Raw genomic sequence first — 12692 nt, 5'->3', positions numbered from 1 at the left:
AAATCCCCAGCCCCTAAAAAAGTATATTTTTTTTGTCTTTTTGAGACACAGTCACACTATGCAATTCAGGCTGGTCTTGAACTCACTTTGTAGCCCAGGATCTTGCAAAGATCCTTCTGCCTCAGCCTCCCGAGTGCTGGTATTACAGGCATGCACCACCATGCCCAGGAAAAAATAATAATTCTGAAAACTCTCTACAAAAGATTCAATGTAAAAGTAAAAAATATACATAGCTGATAGAAAGGAGTTTTTACATGTTTTATTTTTTATGCACTTTTAAATTTATGTGATAGTTTAATAAACATGTCAAATATAAAGCAAACAAAATGATGGTTTATGATTTCTGGAACTAGGCTGTAGATTTTGTGGCTTCCTTCTTACTCTCTTGGATCATTTGCTGTGGGGGGATCAGCTAGCCCATGTGAGGACGTGTCCGTTAACTCTATGGAGAGGTCCACGTAAAGCCTGGAAGCTGCCTGCCAAGAGAAACATGAAGATGCCGTCTTGGGAGCTGATTCTCCAGTTTCAGTCAAGCTTTATGACCAAGCCTCTGCTCACAACTAAACTGCAGCCTCCTGAGAAATCTTCAGCTAAAATTCAGCTCAACCTTTATCAGATTCCTCAGCCACAGGATCTATGTGAGATGAATGCTTAGTATTTGAAGTTTCTTTGTTTTGGAATAATCTGTTACTTCCATAATAGATTGTCTGCAGGCATGGTGGTACAAACCTATAATCTCAGCACTCAGGAGGCTGAGTGCAGAGGAATTCAAGGCCAGCCTGGGCAATAGAGTGAGACCTGGTCTCAAAAAAAAAGATAAAACAAGGGTTGAGGTTGGTGTCCATGGAATCGTTATTTATTTGTACGCTGTCACCAGAGGCAGATGACCATGGGCAATAGTGAAATGCCCTTTTAGAGACTCGGTTTTGGTATCTTTTGAGGCTAGTCTGTAGGTTTAGGGTGCTGTTTACAGGATGCAGTGTGAGATTCATACCAGCGGACAGTATACACTAAAATTTCTTCCATTCAAACATTTAATGAGCAAGCAAACAAGGGGGTGGGCAGACAAATCTTGTAGTACTTACAAAATTTTGCTTCTTATCCTAGAAACACTGGGCTCTGCAAAGGCTTCTTGCTGACTAACTTGAGCTCTATTTGTTACTGAGTAAACTGACCAAACAGGGGTTTCTAGGATTCTGGTGTCACATGACTTCGACTACCAATAGAAAATAGTGTTGCTGCTCCACAAAGATAGCAGAGGGGATTACAGATAGAAACATCTCCTTGAGAGGACTCTGGACTTTCTGCTATGTCCAGTTATGACAGTTAACGAAAGATGAGAACGGTCTTATACGATAGGACTGTAAGGAAGTCGAGTCTGACATGAAAGCTTTGGGGGTCCTATATCAGGTCAACCCCAGCCCTAACAGCACAGAATAGTTGAGATGTCAGCGACAGACAAAGGGAATATGAATTAGATTTTTCTTTTTTTTTGGTACTGGGGATTGAACCCAGTGGCTTTATCCTGAATTATATACCCAATTCTTTCATTTTTTTATTTTGAGAGGGTTTTGCGAAGGAAGTTGCTGAGTTGCCCATGCTGGGCTCAAACTTTCAGTCTTGCTGCCTCAGCCTTCCAAATAGCTGGGAGTACATGCATGTGCCACCACACCTGGGATGAATTAGATCTTGGGTAAGGAAACCTCCCAATATCAACCAAGAGTTGTGGCAAGACCAAGAGGAGCTTTTCTGGCGGCAGCATCCATTACAGCAAGGTGGATTCCTGGGGCAGCAGTGACCGAAGTACAGCTGGTGGCATCCACGTCCAGTGATAGCTCTGTGAAAGCTGCACACAGCAACACCCATGCTTGGGAAGCAACAACATTGGCACAGTTTTGTGGCATGATTTGGGTCACTGTGGCCGCCGTGTGGTTTTCTGAGCTTGGTTCTTCAGCAACTTTTTTTTTTTTTTTTAAAGATAGCCTTTATCATTCCTATAAAACATTTTTTCATGACTCAGAAATACTTGGCTTTTTTAATTTGCAAATAATAATTGTGAGCAAAGCTAGATTCTAGTCAATCATCAGAAAATGTCTTGAACCCTGAGCTGGGCAGCCAGCAGTCCTTTCTCCAGCTCATTTCTACTTTTCTGTGTATGTGTACTTTTCTTTCTCTTACTTTTGCTTCTTTATCTGTGAGAGCCAGGAGAACGCTGCAAGCTTCCGGATTTACATGTATTTACCAGTCTTTGTTTGTTTGTTTGTTTGTTTTTTCTGGTACTGGGAATCAAACTTACAACCTTGTGCTTGCCAGGCAGGCACTGTACCACTGAGCTAAATCCCCAGTCCCCATTTACCAAGTCTTACTGCGAATGGTCTACCAGTTTTCAGTTTCAGTTCCAGGTTTCTACTCTGATCATGAATTCTCAGTGGGACCAGGTGTGGTGAGACACTGAATGCTGGGGGAATGAGCCAGGAGAATCACAAGTTCCAGCCCAGCCTGGGCAATTTAGTGACACTGAGAAAAACAAAAGGGCTGGGGATGGGGCCTGGTGCAAAGGTCCTGGGTTCACTCCCTAGTGTTACAAACAAACAAACAAACACAACGAAAAAGCAACAAGAATCCACAACTCAGTAGAGAGGGGGTGACAGAGTATTAATTGGGTGCCTAGAGTCCATACTCTTTAGAATTTATAGATTGTGGGGCCATCCGCAGAGAAGGGTGAGCCACTGCGTGCTGGGAAAACATTCCAGAAGTCTACTCTAGGAACATGGAGTTCCTCAATCATGGCATGCTATACACCCCTCAATATCTCTCCCTATCTAATTATAAAAAGATTACCCTCTATATCAGATGTTTTAAAGGATCAAACCCAGATTTGTACTGCTACCCTTTCCTCACTGTCTCTCTCCCACTTTCCTATCGGCAAATGTGGTACTAACTCTATGCAGCAAATGACAAGATACAGGAAACAAGGTGGAGAGGTTTACCTAGATAACACTGAAATAGTCCCAGTTTCTCAGCTAAGCAAAATAAGAAGAAAAGTCTTTGAACAGTTAACTCTCCAAGCCCACAAATATAACCTAAGATCAGCAGTTTATGCAATTTTGAGGTCTAAGGGTATATTATCTGAGACATCTCATCAGATTGCTTTATCTGCAAGTCCTGACCCAGGAATTACATGATAAACTTTGTGATCATTGTTGGTCCACAGGGATCAGGAAAAAGGGCGACAATTACTTTGTGTTTGTCTCTAATGAGGCGCTCAGAGACCTAGTCCCAGTGGCTATGGATGCTACTGTCAGTAACTGTCTGATTCCCCAAACATCCTTGCCTCAGAGAAGGGTGAGGATCTGACCATCTGCTTTTCTTTGGGTCAGAACCTGTTTGTGTTTCTAAGACTTTCCAGTCCATAGAATAAAGAGAATTGACCAACAACTCTAAGGTAAAGGGCACTTTATGACACCAGCACTGGTCTCTCCAGGTCCTATCATAACAGTGGAGATGGCAATACTTCCTTACTAAGGGGAGATGTTCTCTGAGGAACCACCTTTGTTAATCCTTCTATACCCAGGGAGCAGTAGCAAGGTTTGTGACTCCATCTGCTAGAGTTTAAAATAAACACAGCAATAATCAGTTGTTTCTCTTGTCTCTGTGAGCTGCCAGAGTGGGAGAAAGCTTAACAGAGACCTACATAACAGAGATCTACATAATTGCAATGAAGGACTGTGTGTTCTTCTTCATGTTGTTTTAATGTCATATCTTGTTAAAGGAAAAGAACGAGCCCATTGGGACCACTGTCATCTAGGACTGAGAGTTGAGAATCGACCCGGCAATGCTAATGAAGGTGTGGCTAATGTGACCGTGGCTACAGTGTAACTTCTTCCATCTAAGCACGCAGCTTCTGCATTTCTGACCTCAACCTCTCTGCTTCGCAGCTGGACTCAGATTATGAGAAGCCTCAACCAGTCCAGCATCTCTGAGTTCCTCCTCCTGGGCCTCTCCAGGCAGCCCCAACAGCAGCAGCTCCTCTTCCTGCTCTTCCTCACCATGTACCTGGCCACCGTCCTGGGGAACCTGCTCATCGTCCTGGCCATCAGCACCGACTCTCGCCTGCACACCCCCATGTACTTCTTCCTCAGCAACCTGTCCTTCGTGGACATCTGCTTCTCCTCCACCACTGTCCCCAACGTGCTGGCCAATCACATACTTGGCAGCCAGGCCATCTCCTTCTCTGGCTGTCTCACGCAGATGTATTTTCTCTTTGAGCTTACTGACATGGACAATTTCCTCCTGGCCGTGATGGCCTATGACCGCTTTGTTGCCATATGCCATCCTTTACGGTACACAACAAAGATGACCCGTCAGCTCTGTGTTCTGCTGGTGGCTGGCTCTTGGGTGGTCGCCAACCTGAACGCTCTGTTGCACACCCTGCTGATGGCTCGGCTCTCATTCTGTGCAGACAATGTGATCCCCCACTTCTTCTGTGATGTGAGCCCGCTCCTGAGACTCTCCTGCTCAGACACACACCTCAATGAAATGATGATTTTTTTTGAAGCAGGGCTGATAGTGATAGCCCCATTTATTTGCATTCTAGTGTCATATGCCCTTATAGTTTCTGCTGTCCTGAGGATCTCATCTAGAAGAAGGTGGACAGCCTTCTCCACTTGTGGCTCCCACCTGGCTGTAGTTTTTCTCTTCTATGGCACCATCATCTCTCTGTATTTCAACCCTGCATCCTCTCACTCAGCAGAGAAGGACACCGCAGCTGCCATGATGTACACCGTGGTGACCCCCATGCTAAACCCTTTCATCTACAGCCTGAGGAACAAGGACATGAAAGGGGCTCTTGGAAAAGTCATTATTGTAAAACTTTTATCCACTTAATAACGATTTAGGCTAGAGAAATCATGGAAGATGAAACTTATCTCCCAGAAAATCCTTTTTGTTGTTTCTTCTATGTGAAAATTAGCATGTATCTTTTGTGAAAGAAATGTCTAGTATCTATCTTGGGAGAATAAAATCCTTCACATAGACTCTTTAGATTAAAGATGGCAAGAGGCCCTTTGATCAAATGACCATTCTAATTATCAGTATCCTCCTGCAAAACCCACTGGAAACAACTGTTGCTGAAAATGTTGAAGGATAATTACTCATTAGTACTTATTACTCATTACACTGGAGGATAATGTGCACCTTTGGGCAACAGTGAGGCTTCTCCCTAATAGTGTGCGTAAGGATTTATCATGGGCCCTGGGCTTTGTGTGAAGATGTTGGAGAGATGGTGAGTCTTGTAGATGGGATACTTTTGAATATGTTACTGTATCGCATCTGGGAGGGAGGACAAATGGACTGAAGCCAGAGTTGTGACTGGCAGTTGTGACTGGCAGTTGTAGTTGTGACTGGCAAAGAAGTTCAGCTATGCACATCAGCAAGTCTGGGCAGTATGTGGCCATTTTTGTGGCTAGGACAGTATTCACATGTTTGTGCTCCGTTGTGTCTACAGATTGGTCTTAATTTGTCTTGCTGTATCACAGTCACCACGGCCTTATTGGATATTGATGTTCTGTGGAATTCTGTGTGTCCCTCAAAAGAGCACCAAGACCGATAGTTGTGAGAGACAGGAAAGCTCTCCCAGATATTGGGGTTGTTTACTTTTTCTCGCACAAAGACCTGGATCTAAGTACATCCAATGGGAAGATCAGACTGGAAGCGTTTACTTAGAACTTTAGGAAATCCTAATTCTTCCACTCATTTAAACTAATTTCTTTTATCTTCTTGTCTAGCCTTACATTAAAGTAGAAATATGGGTAAGAAACAAATGTGTGTCTGGCCATGTCAATCTATTGAACCTTTTTATTTTTTTATTTTTATTTTTAATTTTTTTAGAACCAGTAATCAAACTCACAACCTTGCGCTTGCCAGGCAGGCGCTTGCACCACTGAGCTATATCCCCGGCCCCAGTTGCACTTTTTCAAATTTTTTTCATCTTCTGTTCCATTTATATTAGTATACACAGGGTTTTTTTTACTTAGGTAGTAATTTATATCCTGGCTTTTCAACTTTTATTTTATAATAAAGCTTTTCCAAGTTAATACATACTTTCTCCAATTTTATTTTAACATCTTTATATATTTCCACTTACTAATAATTGTGTTTCTGCATCAAAACATAAAGGAAATATACTATTTAGAAGTATGCTTTAAAACTTATTTTAAAAATGACTGTGGTGAATAAAAAGTTGGCACATATATGAGCTTTTTCTTATCTTTGATTTTTCAGCATTTTTACTCTGCTGCATCTATTTGTGGGTTCCTTTGTGTTTGTTATTTGAAACTGACTGAGTTTCCTGGATATACAGGTTGTAGCTTTTAAAAATAAATTTGAGACAGTTTAAGCCATTATTTATTCAAATACTTCTGTCTCTCTCCCCTAGCCCCTTTCCTTTTAGTATTCTGATTATGTGTATCAGCACACTTAATACTGTTCACATTTCTCTGAGTCTCTGTTCACTTCTTTATTGTTTTTTCTCTCTCTTTCAATTTGCCTATACTCTATCAATGCACTCAAGCTTGCCGATTCTTCCACCAGTTCAAATCTGTTGAATTTCTTTTTTTTTTTAATTTCTATAATGAATTTTTCACTTCAGTTATTGAATTTTCCAACTCCAGAATTTCCATTTGGCTCTTCTTTCTTATTTATTTATGCATTTGTTTACTTCTATCAGTATATATTTGCGGTACATAATTATTACACTTATCATGGGGAGTTGGTACATGTACATAGCCCATCTTAATTCTTAATTCTACCCTTCCCATCCCTCCCTCCTCCTTCCAACTCTTGCTTCCCTTCTTATTTCATTTTTTCTTCCAATTCTTTTCCTCCATTCCTTTTCCTTTCCCTCCCTCCTCGTCTTCTCATCTCTTGTTCTTCCACCCATTTGAAAAAGATCTCCCTATTTCCTATTTATGTTTTATTTTGCTTCCACCCTATACATTTGAGTTTCTCATATAAGAGAAGTCATGCAATATTTAAGCTTCTGTATCTGACTTATTTCACTTAATATTATGGTGTCAAGGGACATCCATTTATCTATGAATGCCTCAAGTTTATCTGTCTTTATGGCAGAATAGAACTTCACTGTGTATAAATTCCACATTTTCTTTACCCATTCATCTGTTGATGACCATATAGGACATTTCCAAGATTTAGCTATTATAAATAATGTTGCTATAAACACAGGTACGCATGCATCACTGTAACATGATGACTTTAACTCTTGCAGGAAGATACCCAGAAGGAGAATAGCTGGGTCAAATGAAATTTCTATTTTTAGTTTTTTAAGGAATCTCTATAGTGTTTGTACTAGTTTAATTCACATCACCAATGTGGAAGAGTTTCTATTGTCCCTCAGGCTTGCCAGCATTTGTTGTTATTGATTTCTTAATGATAACCATTTTTCCTGAAGTAAGATGGTATCTCAGTGTTGTTTTAATTTGCATTTCTCTAGTAGCCAGTGATGCTGAACATTTTTCACGTATTGGCCATTTGTACTTTTTCTTCTAAGAAGTGGCTTTCATTTCAATTGTTCATATTTTGATTGGATCTTTTGTTTTTTGGGAGGGGTCTAATTTTTTTTGAGTTCTTTATATATTCTAGATGTTAATTTTCTGTCCAATGAATAGCTGGCAATTTTTTTTCCTATTCTCTTCACTCTGTTGGTTGTTTATTTTGCTCTGCAGAAGCTTTTTAACCTGTTATAATCCCATTTGTGGATTCTAGGTATAATTTGTTGTGTCATTGGGATTCTGTTCAGAAAGTCCTTGCCTACACCTGTGTCTTCAAGAGTTTTACTTATTTTATCTTCCAGCAAATTATCTTCCTTTCAATTTGGTGTGGAATTCCTTTCATTTCATTATTTAATCATGCTATTCTTTACTTCTGTGAACATTTTATAATGGCTACTTTCAAATATTTTTGTTAAGTCCGATCTTTTTCAGGCTGTTTCTACCAGCTGTTCTTCTGGTATGTGAGTCACAATTTCCTGTTTATTTGGGGGCCTTCCATTTTTATGTTGTTGTAAAATGGAGATTTTGGAAAATATAGCCTCTCTGGATATTGGTTCTTCTTCCTCTGGAATTTTCCCTTGTTATTTATTTGGAGATGACTGGGTTATTTTAGTGATGTCCATTGCTCCAGCCCCACCAAGTGTGTTGAGCCTCTGATGTTGCTCTTCATGGAAGTGCACTTTGGGTATGCCCATAATCATGGGGGTGACCTCGAGTGTGGAAGGGCTCTCTTACACTCTTTTCCTGAGTGTAACACACTAGCTGTTAAACTCTAGTAATTGATTGTCCTAATGTTTTGATGGAGTATAAATTCCTCTACTAAAGATTCTAACCAAATTGTAACTCCTTTAAAGGAATTGTTTGTGAGGTCCTTGTTTGATATGTATTCTGGCCCTGAGGAGGGCTCCTCCCAGCAGTCGCACTTGCCAGCTTTCTCTGGCAAACTACTTAGCCTGCACTAGATGGTGTTAATTAGATACAAGAATCTCTTCCCAATTGTCTTTCAACTCTTTCCCCTCCCTTCTCTTCTTTTCCTTTCCCCTCCCCTTCCTCTCCCCTCTTCTCTTCTCCTCTTTTTTCTTTTCTTTCTTTCTTTCTTTTCTTTTCTTTTCTTTTCTTTTCTTTTCTTTTCTTTCTTTTTCTTTCTTTCTTTCTTTCTTTCTTTCTTTCTTTCTTTCTTTCTTCTTTCTTCTTTCTTCTTTCTTTTTCTTTCTTTCTTTCTTTGAGGCAGGCTCTCACTATGTAGTTCAGGCTATCCTTGAACTCATTATAATGTACTCCAGGCTGGCCTTGAACTTGTGGCAATCCTCCTGCCTAGACCTCTGGAGTGCTGGGATTACAGTGTGTGCCACCATGACTGGCTAAGCCAGTTTCTTTGGAAAGAGACCAGCAGCTGTTTATGGCCTGCTTCTCCTCCTAGGTAAAATCCCTGAGCCAGTGTTCTGGAGCTGAGGGTGGAAATAATGACAAAATTCTGAAGGACAGTCACCCCAGGTGCTGAAGTCATGGTGTGTGTGTGTGTGTGGGGTGCACAGAAACCTGAGGTCCTCTTAGGTTGCCTCTCCTTGTGTGGAACCATAGCCCTACAAGAAGTTTAGCTTGGGCGGTGGGCGGGCAGTGTTCTCAGCATGCCATGTTCAGACGTGAGTTGGGCAGAAAAATGAAGCCCCTGCCTCTCAACTGCACTCACCTAGGACTTAATCTCGGCAACTGGAAAACCAGAAGTAGTATGAACAAGGCTGAAGTGCTCTGGCTTGGGGCTGGGGAAGAGGGACCCTGTGTTCTGGGCTGCAAGAGTCCTGAATTGAATTCTGCTTCACTGAGCTGGAAAAGTAGGAGAGGGCTGGTATGGTCTTGGTTCAAATATTATTGACTCTCATTTTTCTCCTGAGTCCTCATAGATTTTCCTTAAGATTTTTTTTTTTTTATCAGCTGTTCACCCTTAGGATCATTTCCAGGGACTTTGGGTAACTTGCACCAGTTTACTGGGGAGTGGGTCAGCAGAACACTGTTAGGTTGTTAGTTTTCCATTTACTCTTATCTTTTATAAAAGTAGTACAGTAGTATGTTAATAGGAAACCTTTTAAATATATTTCTGTGGTCATCCTTTGTTATTTCCTGGGAATAAATTTCTAAAAGTAGACACTCTAGAGGATAGCTGACACTTTAATACCTATTTAACAATTGTCTTCCAGAAAGTTTTGATCAAATTCTTTTCTAGCAGGGGATGAGTTTGCCATCTCACCACATCCTCATTAGTCCTGGGTATTTTAATTTTTCTAAACTTTGCCAGCTTATCAAATAAAACTACTGAATTTTTAACTAAAAACCTTTTCTATGGAAACTTTTGGACATACACAGTACAGATCAGTGAACCTACACATGTACACGTATCTATGTACTTAATCATTTATTTCATATATACACAATTGTTTTTTGGGTAGTTCTGGGGATTTATCCTAGTGCTCCACCACTGAGCCAGACCTCTACCCCAAGGCTTTCTTTTTAAACTTATACCCCAAACTACAAAAGTTGCGCATATGAATGGCATACCATCTCCAGTAATGTTTGCTACATGTATACACTACATGATCTCTTCACAAACATTTATTTCTTTGTGGTGAAAACTTTCTTTTTATGTTGGAAAATATATGTATTTAAAATTAGCCAACTGGATTCAGTTTAGATGATCCCAGTTTTGTTGGCAACATCCAAAGCATCATAATCAGGAGCCAGTTGAACATATGCCTTCTTCTCTTCATCTGATAAGGGTGTTGATCTTGGCCACGTCAGTGTCATAGAGCTTTTTCACAGCTTGTTTGATCTGATTGTTGGCTTGACATCCACAATGAATATGAGTGTGTTGTTGACCTCTACCTTGTTCATGGTGGACTCCGTGGTCAGGTGGAAATTGATGATGGCATGGTGGTCACACTTGTTTCTCCTGGGGTGCTTTTCCAAGGGTACTAGGGCTGCCTCCAGAGCCGCAGTGTCTTGGGATGGTGAAAGATGGGTGACACGCAGATCTTTTTGTGGCTGTGGATCCCTTTCAGCATGCCTTCTTGGCTTTCAAAGCTTTTGCTTTGGCTTCCTCTTTGGGAGGGGTAGGAGCTTCCTTCTTTGCCTTCAGCAACATCTTGGTTGTGGTGAAAACATTCAAATCTTTTCTTTTAGCTTTTTAAAATGAACAGTGTATAATTGTTATCTACAGTCACTATACTATGCAATAGTGCCATGGAGCTTCTTGCTATTGAACTATATCTTAGTGTCCACTGATAACTTTCCCCTACTTGTCCTGCACTTTTACCAGCCTCTAGTAATATTATTCTATTTGCAAATTCCACTAAGATTTTTTATGACTCCATATATGAGTGAGATCACACAGTACTTCTTTTTCTGTGCCTAACTTACTTCATTTAACATAATGATCTCCAGTTCCATCCATGTAAATGACAGGATTTCATTCTTTTTATGGCTGAGCAGTATGTCCACTGTGGCTATATATCACATTTTTTTTATCCATGTATTAGTTAATGGACACTTAAGTTTGTTTGCATTTCTTGGCTATTGTGGATAGTGCTATAATGAACACGGGAATGGAGCTATCTGTTTGACATACTGATTTCATTTTCTTTGGATATATACCCAGAAGTGGAATTTCTGGGTCATATGGTGGTTTTATTTTTAATTTTTTGAGAAACCGCCATACTGCTTTCCATAATAGCTATACTAATTTACATTCCCACCAACAATGGTTCCCTTTCCTCCAAATCCAAGTCCTCCCCAGCACTTGTTTTCATTTTTATTAGTACGTGTTTGAAAATAAGCACTTGTTATCTTTTGTTGTGTGTTTGTAGTACTGGGAATTGAACTCAGGACCTTCACACTGAGCTATGTCCCAGCCCTTTTTAAATTTTCTTTCTGAAACAAAGTTTCACTAAATTGCCCAGGCTGGTCTAAGAATGTTCATCTTTCTGTACCAGCCTCCCACATGGCTGGGCTTAAAGTGTGTGCCACAAAGTTGGCTATCTTGAGGCTTTTTCATATTAGCTGTTTTTTTACTGGAATGAGATGATATTTCAGTCTGTTATTTCTATTTCATTGATTAATGATGTTCAGCATTTTTTCATGTACTTGTTGGCCATTTGTATGTCTTCTTCTAATAAATGTCTATTTAAATCTAGTGCCCATTTTAAATTGTACTTTTTTTGCTACTGAACTTTTGGAGCTTTAAAAATATATTTTGGATATGAACGCCTTGTCAGGTGTTGTTATTACTTAAATCTGAAAGTTCCCTCACAAGTCTCCTGTGTTCAGAGGTGAGGCTTTTGGAAGGCTTGGGTGATGGGAGTATTACCTTCGTCAGTGGATTAATCCATTGATGAGCTTATAACTGAATGTGTTATTAGGAGGTGGCGTTTAGCTGGAATAGGGGGTATGACCTGGAAAGGGGTGTTTTTCTCCCTGGATCTTTCCTCTCTCTCTTCTTCCTGGCTGCCAGCTTTCCTCTTTCATGCTCTTCCATATGCCATTTCTGCCTTAAAACTAGCCCTCCATGCATGGACTGAACTCCTAAAGGCATGAGCCAAAATGAACCCTTCTTTCTTTAAGTTGGGAGAGTGGGGTATTTTATCCCCGGGATGGAAAAGCTAATACAGATGTATACATTATACAGGGCTTTAGGTTGTCTCTATATTGGAGTATTTCCATTGCTGTGCATAAGATTTTAGTGTTATATAATTTTATTTTTTACTTTTACTTTCATTTCTTGTGCTTTTGGGGTTTTGTCCAAAGAGTCCTTGCCTATTCCAATATTTTGAGGTATTTGCCTTATGTTTTTAGAATTCCAGTAGTTTCAGATCTTCTATTTAAGAATTTAGCTATTAGGAGTTGATATTTGTAATTGGTGAGAAATAGAGGTCTAGCTTCATTCTTCTGCATATGGATATCCAATTTTCTGAACACCATTTCTTGAAGACTGCCCTTTCTCCAATTTGTGTTTCTAATGCCTTTGTTGAAAAGCAACTGGTTGTAGATGTAGGTTTATTTCTAGGCTCTCTATTCTGTTCCATTGGTCTATGTGTCTTTTTTACTGCTATTTTGGTTACTACAATTTTGTGTATA

General features: G+C 40.1%; 1 protein-coding gene and 1 pseudogene across 1 annotated transcript; one reads left to right on the top strand and one right to left on the bottom strand.

Moving 5' to 3' along the window:
• Window positions 1–3579: 3579 nt before the first annotated feature.
• Window positions 3580–5828, top strand: LOC102003590 (olfactory receptor 1361-like). The gene has a single exon (XM_013517700.1). The coding sequence runs from the start codon at window positions 3952–3954 to the stop codon at window positions 4885–4887; it is 936 nt and encodes a 311-aa protein (XP_013373154.1). The 5' UTR covers window positions 3580–3951; the 3' UTR covers window positions 4888–5828.
• Window positions 5829–9976: 4148 nt separating this feature from the next.
• Window positions 9977–10992, bottom strand: LOC102003287 (annotated as a pseudogene).
• Between the last annotated feature and the right edge of the window lie 1700 nt (window positions 10993–12692).

Source organism: Chinchilla lanigera, unplaced genomic scaffold, assembly GCF_000276665.1.
Source record: "Chinchilla lanigera isolate Chin_1 unplaced genomic scaffold, ChiLan1.0 scaffold00041, whole genome shotgun sequence".
NCBI classification, from domain to species: domain Eukaryota; kingdom Metazoa; phylum Chordata; class Mammalia; order Rodentia; family Chinchillidae; genus Chinchilla; species Chinchilla lanigera.
The sequence above is the reverse complement of the archived record's forward strand: the minus strand, read 5'-3'. Positions and strand labels throughout refer to the sequence as shown.